Source organism: Mesitornis unicolor, unplaced genomic scaffold, assembly GCF_000695765.1.
Source record: "Mesitornis unicolor isolate BGI_N332 unplaced genomic scaffold, ASM69576v1 scaffold33755, whole genome shotgun sequence".
Taxonomy (NCBI): domain Eukaryota; kingdom Metazoa; phylum Chordata; class Aves; order Mesitornithiformes; family Mesitornithidae; genus Mesitornis; species Mesitornis unicolor.
In genome coordinates this window covers 31958-46769 of record NW_010186838.1, presented here as the reverse complement: position 1 = coordinate 46769, position 14812 = coordinate 31958, and the positions used below count along the sequence as shown (strand labels likewise).

At 38.8% G+C, this 14812-nt stretch overlaps 1 protein-coding gene across 1 annotated transcript in view; it reads left to right on the top strand.

Moving 5' to 3' along the window:
* Nucleotides 1–8555: 8555 nt before the first annotated feature.
* STXBP6 (syntaxin binding protein 6 (amisyn)) overlaps nt 8556–14812 on the top strand; it is a gene marked incomplete at its 5' end in the record, with an annotated part of 29679 nt that continues 23422 nt past the window's right edge. The window contains 2 exons of the mRNA XM_010185261.1: nt 8556–8640; nt 13679–13845. Coding sequence (XP_010183563.1) covers nt 8556–8640; nt 13679–13845 — 252 coding nt within the window. The remainder of the gene's footprint in view (nt 8641–13678; nt 13846–14812) is intronic.

The window sequence follows — 14812 nt, the reverse complement described above, 5'->3', positions numbered from 1 at the left end:
CTGTGATTCTGTGATTCTGTGATTTCAAATTAGTTTTGAATAGATGTTTAATATAAATTGTGTATTAACAAATTCACAAGAGATCCAGAGTTTGTTGTGGGGTCTTTTTTTTGTTTGTTCCCTTACCAGTAGTAGAAGGCTGCCTTTCCTCAGGTCACACCATCATATACTTTTATTTCATTCTTTATTTACAACCCTTTAGTACAACAACAGAAGATATGTATATCATCTGATTCACTGACCTAATCTTGTAGGTGCTGATCAGCTATTTATTTCTGTCCCACAAAAATCAGACTGCCTCAATGAGTGTGCCATCAGTGACATCAGGGTTGTGTTGATTATTTTGGAGTGTGTAGCAAGGGAGACAGGGAGAAGAGAATTCAATTAGACTTTTTTTTCCTGTTTTTGCTGTCTAAAGAGAAAAGGAACCAAAGTATAGCTATTTATTGCTTTAAATGGTCTACCATGTTTCTTCTTCAAGTTTATTTTTTCATATTTTTTAGAGCTGTAACCCATTGTTAAGTGTTTGTCACTCATTTTTCTAGTGTTGCCTGTGGCTCTTTGTTTGCTCTTGGTTTATTGTGGTAGAGCCTTTTGATGTCAGTCCGTAAGTAAGCATTGGTACAGTAGAGCCACTAAAGTACACATATACTTTAGTTTCTAGACTCTTTAATTACCTGCATCTTGTTCACAAAGTGCAAAAAGCTCAGTGGGTAGCTGCAGTAAATCAACAGTTGAAAGGAAAAAAGGCAGTTTAAGAAAAGCCATCATTGTACAAGATTAAAATGGAGCAGGAGAATAAAGCATAGCAAAAAAGGATGGAGGGTAAATGCTCGACTAAAGTGTTGGGTTACAGATCAGCAAGACAGTTAATTTTGTAAAATGGATTTTTTTAGTACTTTTTCAGTTAACCTCATTAGAGTCTCAAATTTCTTGGTTTTTAAATCACTTTACATAGCTAAAGATTCTAAAATTTTAAATATTACTCACATATGACCTTCCATCTCATGGTCTCAAAGTGCTTTTCAAATTAAATTGGCATTGAAGTAAGTGGAGGTGACTTCTGACCCTCAAATGCTGTTGTTGAGCAGCACATGGAAATAGTAGTGAACATTTTTACAGGAGACCATACTGCATCTCTTCAGCTAATCGAAGGTGTATTTTTTGAGTGTTTAAGAAAGTCTCTGTTTTGTGGGTTATGTCAAGAATACTTTTTGGTTGACGCCATAGAAAAAGAGGACTTAACCACTGGACTTAGTGTGCAAGAGCAAACATTGGAAACCCTTGGTTGCAGTTGGGTAGAGAACTGATTTACAGAACCACAGTGGCCACTGGGAGTGTGATAAGGATGCTGAACTGTCCATTGAACTTTGTGCAGGATTCTGTCCCATGGAGGTTTTTGGTCTTGCCTCCAAACTGCTTTGATAGTGATTAATATGTAAATTTGTGGAGATTGGTGTCTAAAGTTAATTTGTTTCATTCACAATTTTTAAAGCAGTTAAAAAACTGGGGAAGTGAGAGTGCATTACAAAAGTATGTTCATTCATATATATATATATTCATATATATATATATATACATGCACACATATAAATGAATGAATATATATACACACATGAAATTTTAAAAAATTGCTCTCTGGGCTATTACTGGACACATAGGACTTGCTGATGTGTAAAATATCCTTTGAATATGTGTAAGACACACATAACATGAACATTCTCCCAGATTTAGTAATAGCAGTTCTGGTAATCTTGTAAGCTTAAATCAAGTTCAAATATTCAGAATATTCATACTTTAGAGATACTCTTTTCCTACTTTTACATCTCAGGCTAAGTGGTATCTGAAATGTATATATTGCTTGCTGTATTTTAATTGTCTGCAGAAAATAATTCAGACAGCAAAAAACTCAACATGTAAAAACATCCATCACAGTAATGACTGCACTTCCAGCAGTAAGACACAAGAAAGGCTGGAGATCTGACTTCTGCTGAGTAAATGTGTCGTGGGTTATATACTGTGGGTAGAGTACTTCATAGGTTGAGATACTGTTTTATAGTGGGTTTTGTTGTTGTTGAACGGAGAGGATTTAAATAACTGGCTTCAGCTAAAGTAATGTATGACAATAACTTGAGATTGCAGCCACTGGCCCACTTACTTGTTTTTCTTCCTGCTTGGCTTCTCCTTTAGTCAGCCCTGTACTTCCCCACAGACGTGTTTCTGGGGGTTCTGCTGTTTTGGATTGGTTTGTGTGTGTGTATGTTTTTTTATTTCTTTACAATCTGAAGTGATCAAAGTATACAAGCCTTTTTTCATTGCATATATTGAGACTTGGATGTTTCCACACCACATGTGAATGTGAAAGCTTTTTTGTGAATTGTGTCCATCTGAAAGTTTGGGTCATAAGCATATGGAATAATTTGCCCACTGCTGTTCTGACTTAGGCCACTGTATAGCAAAATCTAGCAATTTTGTATTGACCAGATGTAATAGAGTCCTTTCTTGCATCTGCCCTGTAAAAAGTACTTTTTGGCAGTAGTCTCGTCTACTATATCTTACATCATTAATTCATTAAAAAAATAAAAAAGAGCATAGTCACTACTTTAAAAGCTCCAGTAAACTCCCTACCCTGTTACAACAGGGTCCTCTTACACTCTAGGATCCTAAGTCATTGACCAATTTGTTCCAGAACCTGAAGCCTGTCAAGTTATCTAAGCGAACTTACAGATGGAGAACTATTTATTAATACCATACTTTTTGTGTGAGTTACTGAGTAACAAATTTGAACTTTAATTTTCCAGAGTCTCTTCCTGCCCCTCAGGACACTTACTGTGCAGTTCAAACTCTTTGCATGCGGATGCACATCTATTGACTTGTACAGGAATTGTGCCAAATTTCGACTTATAAAGAGTAGAATTACTTTTGTGGTATTGACTTTAACTGGTTCTCCGTAGTTGCAGGTGCTGAAGTGACAAGAACGTGATAAAAGGAGTATCTCAAGCCACCCACACAGATATTCACTGTGGTCTGTGTATTAAGCCTTGATTTCTAAACTACATTGGAGTGGGATTTTCTGAGGTGTGTGTAAATGCTTGCAAGGCTATTTAAAGTATTCTGTTCAGTGAAGTCTGTGTAGGATGCTGCCTTTCTTTTAAGGAAAAGAGAGCTAAGATGATTGAAGCTGTAGATGATCCAGACTAATACAGAAGGGCACGAACTGTAGTGGGCTGAAATTTTCAGTCACCAAATACCTTCTAGTGAAGTGGTGAGGCTCTACCATCCCAAAACAAGGTGAAATACTAATGTGAAATGCTCTCGACCAGGATCAGCAGGAGCTCTGAACTGGTTGAGAGGTCTCTGATGAAGACTTTGGTCCCTGGGTTGTGAGGAAGTCATCCCTCTGCCCTGGGACCTGGCTGGAATACGTATTATCTTCCTCTGCAGCAACAGTGCCTTGGTAGATCTGTCAGAGCACCATCCTGTTCCCTCAACCAGGTTTTAACTAAAAATGTGTACACAACTCTGATTTGCTATATTTGACTAGAAATACCTCAGGAGTCTTCAAATGCTGACTATGTGTATGCAGGGAAAAGGAGGTGGGAAGAGTTTGAAAGTTGGCTGCTTTGCAATATGCAATAGTAAAAGGCAATTCCAACAAAACCTGGAAGTGAATATGTGTTTAATAAGATTCCTTTCCAAATATTTGCAGTTAAGCAGAAGCTTTCTCTCTGGCTATAAAATGAAGTCTGTCATTCTTTCCACTGTTAACTGCATCTATCTATGTAACTGTGCCAATATGAAAAGCAGTTGCTTTGGTATCAATACCTTAAACTGTATTGCTGTAGTGTAGCAAGAAGAATTTAAGCAAGCTATTAATTTACCACTGCAACACTTCTGTCTTTCTGGCTTTAAAAACTTGATAGGAATGAAAAATGAATCTGTCAAGAAACTGTAAAGACTGTAATGCATATGGTATGATGGAGGCTTAAAGTGTTTGAATAGGCATAAAAACTATTTTTAAGAATGTATTTACATGGCTCTGTGAAAAGTAAATATAATGGAAAACAAGGTGCAAAACTGAAAGGCAAGGCACTCTGGCTATAAACAGGTTTGTTATTAGTGCACTGAGTAGAGAATTAGTTCTGTTTAGCTCAAACTGGGACACATGCTCAGTGGTCTGTTTGGAAAACATACAGGCTCTCACTTCAGGCTTACAGCATTTTATGGTGCTAACATATAAAAAAAAAACCAAAAAAGGTTTTTGTGGCTCTAAGCAATTTTTATTTTATTTGAAGATGACAGAAGACTATTTTATCTAGTCTTTCATTTTGGAAAGATACCACATACCCTCTGAATTTTCAGGGTAACTGATATCTTTAGTATTTCATTTTAGTTTTACTATTCAACAGATAAATACAACTTTTATGTAGAAAGAAAAATTATTACTTAAACAAAATTATCTTTTGAACAATGTATGAATAAACCTTAATCAAGAGATACATATTTTGTACCTTTTTATCTGGAAAGCTCTGAGAATGAGGCTGGCAAATTGTTATGGACAGTGATGCAGTAGATGCTGATTTAAGCAGAGAGATGATGCAAATTAATTGTTGTTTGAACTAGTGGGAAAGGCTCTGGGAAAAATGTGTTTAGACATTAGCTTGCCTCTGTGGTATCTGAAAGCTTCTGTTTTCTTTGTGTTTTTCAAATTGATGTCAAAATATTATGCAGTGCCTAAAGAAACTGATTTTGGGTTAAACTGCTACATATTTGAGGCCACTGACATCCCCTTGTCCTATCTGGCAAGTGGAGAAGATGGAAACTGTGTAGCTTCTCCCTGCTTTCAGCTCCCTAGATCCCAGATGGTGAGAAAGCAGCTTTGTCAAATGAGGAAAGAGGAAATATGGGAAATGCAATTCTGTGATGTCAAGCCTCAACTTATCAGCCATTTTGGCACCTGCCAAGCCCTGACCAGCAACTGGGGATTTAAACCTGCCCCAGTTTTAGCTGCTTTTGAGCATTTTCAGAAAGGCTAGCTGTCTTCCACTGCAAACACTCTTCTTCCTGTACCCAAGATGGCAACATAAGTCTGGGTTCTTAATAGCACTGTCTTAGAGCATCCCTTTGTTTTAGGGGCAGCCAAAGTCTAAGAACCATGGCAGGTATGAAAGTGGCAGGAGGTAGCAGTTGGACGACCACAGTGGGAAGGGTCAAAGTTCTAAAGTTAATTTAGACTCCACATTAAATTAGTGTTTAGTTGAAACTGCTGTCAGAAAACATGAAATACTACAAGTTTTGGTGGTCAAACTCAAAGCTGGAGAATGAGAGGCAGGAAAGCTCCCAACCATCATGTGAAGCACGCTGGAAACAGTTTTCCTGAAATCCACATGGTATACTAAGACAGTTACATGTATCTGGTCTTTACTCTCTCTAATACCTAAATAGTTCAGAGTGTACCCATTTGCTCTGTCTTTCTTAATCCTCATCTTCATTTGATTGCTGGAAAGCGGCTTTGGGAAATGCTGGAAGTTGCTTGCCACAACCGTACTTTGCTTATAGGACCATGTGGCCTGAACAGTAGTAGCTCAGACTACGTTAGAGCATCACAGAACTGCAATAATGCAAGCTTCTACTATCACAAGGGTTGAGGGATGTGCTATTTAGTGTCCTTTGCGTAGTCCTCATGTCCTCACTTTGGGAAGAAAACAGTGAGAGTAAGATTTGAAATTGTAAAGTTTTTCTTGTGACAAAAGGAAGAGCTCTTCATGTTAGAGGAATAGAGACAAATGTTCTTTTCTTGACTTTTGCTTTGGAATGATGTAGGTGAGAATAGCAAATGAGGGTCTGTCCTTGTAGATATCTTGATGTTATTTTCTGTTCTTTGAGCCTTTGTACTTTGTATTTGCAAGAAAGTAATCTGTCTTGGGTTTCCTCAGGCTTCTGAGGCATTTCCACAAGTTACTCTTGCTTTGTCCTCTGAATAGAGAAACTCAAACATGTTGTGGAATTGAGTAGCAACTGGACAAAGAAGCAAAAAAGTCACTACTTTTTCCACAGTCAGAAACCACAGATGGTCAGTCTAACTGGTAGCTGTAGCTTACTAGGATTATGTACATGACTGTCAGAATTTTAGTTAATGAGCTTTTGCAAGTTCATGAAACAGTTGTTTCCTTGGTGGCTGGGAGTGAAGGGACTTGTGGGATAAGAATTAGATTTAATTGCACAAAGAGAGGTCTGGAGGGAAAAGACAGCTTTTCAATATGTAACTCTGGAGAACTGGAAAGTATAGAGGAGTAATTATCCCTCACGGTCTGTTCATAACCTACTTTTCTTCCTTAAGAACTGGCTTTGAAAAAAAAGTGCATTTCTACCACAAATACCAATACAGAATTTTATCCATTTCCTAATAAAATCTATCGGATGTTAAATAATATTTTTAATTAAAGTATGCTGCTGCTTTTAAATTTACTCTTTTTATTCTGTCTGAATAAAATGCTATTTAGGCAGCTCCTGGCTGTTTTTAGACTTAGTCTCACTGTGAGAAGAGTTTTCCTTTAGGGCAGCATTTCTACAAGAAGGTAGGAATGATTAAATTCTAGATACAGTGACTGTGAAATCACGTCACACTTCCATGGCATAGAGTTCAACTTACTCTTCATCAAGTAATCTTTTTTTTTTTTAAACAGGCTTTAAACTGTCTTGAGTACATTCTAAAGATTTTTTTTTCATCATGAATTATTAACAGCCAGAGATGAACTTTGCATCATTGGTTATTTGAGAGTTGAAGGATGGGCATCCACTGTACAGGATTTGACATACAGATAGATTATACTGCTCTAATATCAATTCAAAACTATTTATCAATTTAAACTACACAGATGGCCAGTGCCTTCAGTAGACTTCTGCAGTCCTGCTCAGGAGTGAGTTTTAGTCTGTCACTTTCACAAATGAAATTTCATAGATACAGAGGCACCAAGCATCTGTGACACTGCTGATCACTGATCTACCAACTAATAAGTTCAGTAGGTGTGCATGCTAGCAGCACTGGTATTTTCTACATCCAGCCTTTGGATACCCGTCCTGTTTGGAGGCAGGAGTGTACGCTGCAACTTTTTCCCCAGAGAGTTTCTCTACAGTGAGATGAACAACATACTCATGGAATGTCCCTTCATCTTTCAGTACTCATTTGAAGCACAGCAGCTGGATGCTAAAGGGAGAGAGCCCTTTGCAGTGCTTTCTGGATTGTTATCAATTCCTTACAGGACAGCCCTGAAACAAGATCCTAGTCCCATATTAACAAGCTCTGTACCCATGCAGAGCAAGAGATGCCCTCTCTGGATTTATCTGTCTACACGTCTCTCCTGAGATTTCAAGGTACCCCAGGCCTGGCAGATAAGACACCTTCTTTCTCAGAAGGCACTGGGAAGCTAGGCAGAGTATCCAGGGAATCTCAGGTGACACCAGAGAACATTATGTGGGGTGCTAAATCCAGCACCGTGGCCTGCAGTGTTTTCTTCTCTAACCCTACCAAATAACTTCAGGTGAACCCTATAAGAGGTGTAATGGGTCTCATTCCTACCCAGAGCCAATTAATGCAGCTTGTTTCTCTTCAGCAGAAGTAGCTTGCTTAATGGTGGCTGCTGCTCTGATTCAGCTTGCTTATTCCTGCTTTGTGCAGGAGGAGTGGGGAGCTGGTTTACCCAACAGAGCACTGGAAAGCCATGGCTGCCTGGGGCAGACTCCTGATTTCCTGGGCTGAGTTCACTGCCCTAGACATGCAAAACAATCCTTTGCATTTTAATGCCAGTTTCCTAATAATGAACGTTACGAAAAACAGCCAGGTGAAGTTTCCCACTGTATAAATGTCTCTTTGAAATACTGATAATGCTTTTGACAGCTTGCTACTTCCTAGTGTTTTCAGCACATCCCCTGCAGCACTGAGCTGTACTGGGCACTGGCGCTGCTTTGAGCATGCAAGGCCTCCCAACTGAGGCTGCTCAGCCTTGCTCTGCCATGGAGCAGGGCTTTCACTGGACTTACCAGCCAAAATCCATGGCAGCAGAGCCCTGGTTTTACACAGAGAGCTGCACCAAGCCATGGTGCTATGTACCAAGGTTGTATTGAGCAGTGTGGGCTGACACAGGAGCAGAGCCCCAAGACATGGGGGCAGAGGACAAGGAGTGGAGGTGGCTTGGCCTGGGATGAGGAGTGATGAGGCACCAGCTGGCCCTGGAGACCCCCTGTCTGCCACCACCACCCCTGGGGCCCAGCCACTGAGGTGTCCTGAGCAGAACTCGCTTTCAAGTGGGAGAGAAACAAAAAAAATAGGTGTCAGCTTTAACATCCCCCCTTCCACCCCCCAGCAAGGGGCTGTGCAGTCATAGCCCAGTTCCCTCCAGACAGCCCCACCAACCCCAGGTTCAGTGGACAGTGGATGGGGAAGAGGGCACCACACCAACAGCAGCCCGGCTGGGGACAGCAATGCCACCTGCACCGTTAGTGACACTGAGACTTCTGTAGTCTTTGTTTCTTTATTTGCTTTCTCTCATTATTAGATTGAGGTGACTAATGGGAGCCTCCTGGGTCCGCTTCAGCCCCCATTTCACCAGCCCATGGTTATGAAATCACCAGTCCTTGCAGGTAATTAAGACCGGAGCACATATTCAGTAGCTTGGCGAAATAGCTCACTTTTGGATTTAGATACCAGATCTTCAGTGCTGCCGCATATGCTTATCATCACTATCTTTGCGCACAGTCAGCTAACAGCTGGTCTCCAGAAGGGGAACTAAATTAACTGAGGCAAGTCTTCTGTGCTACCAAAGGCCAATGGAAAGTTGAGAAAAAGCCCTCGTAACTTTTTGAGTGTTCTTACTTAATTTGCACTATTTTCTTTCTTTTTTTTTCATCAAGAGCTAGTGACAGAACAGCAATAAAAGTTAAGGCTGCTTAATTTATTAATCTGTGCAGTGACCAGATAAAAAAAATTCTCGTTATAATGTGAACAGTTGCAGCAGTCACTGTCTGCTTCAGCACTCTGTGCTTTCTAATTTTTTCCTTCAGTAGTTACTTCAGGCATTCAGTACTTTTAGAAATACACCGCAATATTACCAGAAATTTTATGAGGCAATCACATCATTTGTCATAAGATTACTAATTACCTAGAGCTTGAGTTATTAAATGGGCAGATCCAGATTTAAAGAACATCCGAAACAAATGCAGATATCCAGAAACAAGACTTCAAGGCCAGACATTGATTTTTTTAAATATGCTTTTCAAACCTGGTAAATAAAAGTTTATAATGCAGTGGATTTGACATACAGATTTTGACATACAGATAGATTATGCTGATCTAACATTAAATAGATAAATAGTTTTGAATTTAACTGTGCAGATGGTCATTGCCTTCACTGGTTTAGAGCTTTCAGACTCTTTCTCAAGGTCAGGTATTTTGGTGTAGATATTTAGGGAATTCTTCATTATTTTCTCTTTTCCATTCACGTAAAGATACTTTAGAAGGCTGAAAAATTAAAGAGTATGTATTCTGGACTGCAAATAAGATGAAGTTGGCCTGTGACTTTTGTGTGTCTTACCCTTCTGTGTGCAGAGCTGTATTGATTTGCTGCTTAAGATGCTAGACATGTACGTGGTACTGGATTCTAGCTGAGGTCTGGAATTCAAATATGTTTGTTTCCGTGCTTTCCAAATTATGAGAACGGTGACTTTCCTGACTGTCACAGCACCCTCTGAAGCAGATTCCGCTCTGAGTATTTCTGCCTCATATTCTCTGAACTGTTTTTGAAAGAGTGAATTCACTTAAATGTCTGCCTTTCAAACTTTAAGAACCTCTTTGAAACTTAGTACTGTTGTTTCTGTTTATGATGCAAAATGGTTAATAATGTCTTCAATACCAGAAGACATAGGGCTGTTTCTGACTCGATGACTTTTGGTTATATGTTAGTCTAGAGTTTATTAAAAAAAAATGAATAAATTCATAGTGTCTTCCATCATAAATTGCTGTAGCTGACTCTTCACACATTCTTTCTTACTTTACCAATAACTGTATGTTCCCTTAAAAAACAAAGTAAACAAAAAGTTTAAAAGCTATTTTATTTTCTCTGATGACACAGAAATACCATATGGACCTATCATCTATTGATGAGTCCCAAATAAATGTGCTTTTTCCACACTACTACAGCTTTGTATTTTGAAGGCATAATGTGAAGGTCTGTTACCAAAAAAATAAAGAAATTAAAAAAATGTGAAGAAGCGAAGCAAAGAAAAAACTCTACCTAAAGTTGAAGCACAGTTTAAATGTTGCCTTTTATTTTAAGGTAAATAATGGCTGTGGAAGATTTTAGTGAACATATCTGCATGACTTGTCAGAGAGTGGCTAGGATCATATGATTGCTTCCAGGTTTTTTTCAGAGTTAAGAAAAGACTTGCATGTTTGCAAGGTAACAACCACTCAGTGGCTTGTGTGGAAGTGTTCCAGTTTGCAGAGCAACATAATGAGCAGCTAGCGAGGATGGTTTTTCAAGGCTGCCAAAGGGTTTTGCAGAGTTGTAATGACTGCCATACTACTGTCAAGCTGTCATGGGCTAAATGAAGGTTTTAAAGCATGTTCAGTGGGTTCGTGGGCAGCAGGTTTTCTGAATGTTCTAGAAATGCTGGGTTTTTTTCCTAAAATACCAAGACATAAAAGGTGAAATGCAAGTAGATCTGTTTGGCTCTGCGCAGTAATTATGAGTGTGAGACCTAAAAGGGGAACTACTTTTTTTCAACAGGATCACATCAGCTAACTTGAGACTGAATTCCTATCTAAGACAACTGAGATACCCAAGATCCTTGTAAGCTCTTCTGTAGATAAAGAGCTCTCTCAGCCTCTCCCAGACTTACTGCATGGGGGAATGATACAGAAACAGTCATCTAATCAAGTTATTTTTATGGTTGATCATTGTAGGCATTTTCAAGTGTTTACAAAGCTTAGGCACTTAATGTGATCTTCTTTAGCTGAAGTACAGAGCACAAATGGCTCCAGTTCTAGACAGAGCTTCTGTTCATTGATTATTAAAAGTGCTATACGGAAAAGTTGCGAGAATTACATTTTGGATAAGTCAGATGAGCCAAAAAATGTATGGAGGTGTTGAGATTAGACATTTGATGTTTATCTATCATATCTGTAAAATTTGATATTTTCACCTTGAAATGACCCCTGTTTTGGGGAGCGTTAGAATGATCTCGTGTAGAAGCCTTCAGAGTAGTGAGAAGTTCACTGTATTGAACCTCCAGGCTGTACATCTCATCATTGATTATCCATGTTATTCTTCCCCTTAAAATCTCATTTGGTCACATAATTGTTCTGTCCAGTGCTTCCTGGTTTTGAGCGCTTTGTTTTGCAATGCTAGTAGTGTTAATTCTGTATGTGGCTTACATATATTATACACAATTTTTTCTTTTCAATGCATGGCTCATTCAGCAGTAGGTTATTGCCAGCTTAGCATGGAGAGGGGAAAATCCACAGACCAGAAAACATGAGCCACTGTTAGGTAGCCTTCTATTAGTTCTGCTCTGTAGAAAATATGTGAAACTTGGTTTAGTGGAGTGCTACATAGTCTGCCAAAGGGATCACTGAGGTTGGCAAAAAAGACATGAGTAAATATTAGGGTGAATTCAGGAAAGGTAGGAATGTAAGTCTGGTCTGCTCGCATAACTTTTGAATTTGTTTTCCATTCAGTGGTGTGTGTTACCTTCCAATAAGAACAGAACCTATACATGCTATGTAAGCATAGACAGGATGCCTGTCACCTCTGCTTTGTTGATTTTGTTAGCCTTGGGTGCATAGGAATCTTTAATACTAAAATCACTTTTCAGTAATATCTAGACTCTGCAGCTCAGTAGTTTTTCTGATCTACTTTTGCTGCTACCCTTTTGATACTACATTGATTTTCTCTTTTCTGTGCCATTTGACATGCGATTCTGAATTGCATACTGCACCAATTTGGTTTTCAGTGCTTCAACTGCCGATTTAGAGACTTCTGGCAGTCTATTTATTACATTCTTATCAATAGGCTGGTCAATATATTGAATCCAACTGTGCTTTCTATTCCAAAGTATCTTCTTAAAAGCAATTATCTGCCATGTGAAATGTTAGTATCTGATTTTTAATTTTTTTTTACCTACTAAAATTTCCATGGAAATTTATTTTCTGTTTATTAAACTAAGTTCTCATAAGGATGCTCGGACTTTCACATGCACAGAGACACGCACTGAAAACGTATAACTCTGAGATACTGAGAAGAATTTCCCATATTAATCTGCATTTGCTAATCTATTCCAAAGTACATTTAACATCAAGGTAGTCATCTGTGCATTGTTAAATTTTCATCCTAAGAAACAGTACTAGCTTTTTACCTGTACAGAATGATGATAAGGCATTACATTAATGTTTTTTTACAGTGTAATTGCCCCTGAGTGCAGACATGTACGCAGCACGACTCTTTGGAGTGGGAATCCTCTTAGTCTTGCTGATTATTTGGGTAAAGGGGGTGCACAAAAATAGGCAATCTTACCGTTCAAGTCTTGATTATTTTAGAAGCCTTCTTTAACCACCAGCATCTAAAAGCAAAAAAAAAAAGTTATTTTTCCAATAATACTCTTTTTGGAGGACCATATGGATAAAAGGATTTTTTGGAACAAAGAGTTTAAGGAGAAATAGAAATGACACACCAGCTTTAGTAGATTGTGCAGTGCAATGTTTATGTGAATTATTTCATCACAAAGTAGAAATGTGTTTGGAATAGAGTTTAAAAGTTATACTGATGAAACGAAAATTTGTTCGTTTAGAGAAAAAAGTCGTAATATAGGAAGCTAATTTTCCTGCTATTGAAAACTTAGCTTTAACTTCATCTTTGAATATGTGGTGCTGAGTTAAGGATACACTAATTGGAGCGTTTTATATTGCTTTTATTAGTAGTTTTTTTTTTCCAAAAGCAGAGCTGTCTTGCATGACTTTGTATGAGGTTTTTAACGTATATTTTATTTATAACAAGATTGTTCTTATTTATGGTCTTTGTTTGCAGTACTTAATATTTTTGGGGGGCTTGAGCAATCATAGGTTTCTTAAATTCTTGAACTATATTTTTCAAGACTGTTTTCCAATTTGGTGGGTTTACTTTCTCAATGCAGTAAGTTCATATACTTATGTCTGTTGACTGGAAACCAGGAATTGGATGTCATAGATGTCAGTGGTGTTATACAAGCGTGACCTACATGTGTCATGGTGTGAAAAGACTGGAGAAACAGAGGTTTTTTTCAATCAATCACCAACATGAAGTCAGTTGAAAGTGACAGGTTTTTTTTAAAAGCTACATAAATGGACTTATACTTACATGGAGATTTCTTTTCTTTTTTTTTTTTCCTCCTGTGTTCTGTTGTCTAAAATGGCAAGAAGAGAAAGAAGTTATTAACGGGCTGGGTATGATAAACCTTTTCTAATTAGTGTGGGGAAAAGACAACGGTAAGGTGGTTGTAAGAATGCAGATGGAAAGACCTTCATCTTAGTTCTTTTTTGTGCAAGGTGTTGACAACTTGAGCTGATAATGGCTAAAATATATGAAAATACACCAGCAAGCCAGCTACTGATACAGTGAACTAAACTGCACGTTACTGAAACATTAAGCCCAATTCAGTTGTGTGTTTTCTTTCGTATGTTCAGTGACGAACAAGAAACCAGCTCAAGCGTCTATTACGAAGGTGAAGCAGTTTGAAGGCTCTACGTCTTTTGTCAGGAGAACACAGTGGATGCTCGAGCAGCTTCGCCAGGTCAATGGTATAGACCCTAATCGGGTGAGTTTGAACAGTGCAAAATTGAGCTCTTTTGTAACTCACTTGTGAATCAGGCATTCTTTCACTATTCAAAAGGCATGTGGAAAGATAAGATACAGGTTTACGTGCAAATTCTCAAAATAAAGAAATAACTCAATGGAATATGTGAGATAGATTTTAATGGGAAAGATGGGAGAAGGCCAAAGCTTAAAATCACATGGGTTTTTTTGTTCCTGTCTTTCCCTTTCTACTCTTTCTCTTATTTGTAAAGAGGAGCATCGGTGTGGTTTAGTTGCCAATGGCACATGAGCACTGATTTAAACAAAACAACACAACCTCACCCCTCAAAAAAAAAAATAAAAGAAACCCTTTGACCACTGCCCTATGAAATGCAAGGGATAGAACTTGTTTTCTCTGGGTAAAGGGATGATGAAAATCAGAGCAATGACAAATAGATAAGGTACATGAGTGTTGTGGTTTAGGCCTAGTGCATAACTGAGCACCACGATGCCCCAAAAAGGGCTAGTTAAAATAAGGACTGGGAGGGCTTCTCACCACTTAAACAGGTCACAGGCAAAAGACAGACTCATCATAAGGAATAAAAAAAAACCTATTTTCATTTGTTACCAACATCCGAGTAGAACAACGGGAGATACAACCAGGTCTTAAAGTCAAAACACCTTCCCCCCACCCCTCCCTTCTTCCCAGGCTCAGCTTTGTTCCCGGTTTCCTCACTTTCCCCCTCTCCCTTTGCCTTGAAGTGCAGGGGGATGGGAGTGGGGGGTTGCAGTCGGTTTTCACGCCATGTGCCTCTCAGGAGTAGGAAAACTCAACTCATGTCTCTGCTTCCACGTGGCCCCCTTTCCATAGGGGAGAAAGTCCTCAAAAGTCCAATATGGGTCTGCCCACAGCTGCAGTTTCCCTCACACATGAACAGCTCCAGCACACACTGCCCAGAGTCACGGCTTCTTCAGGGGCAGCCAATGCG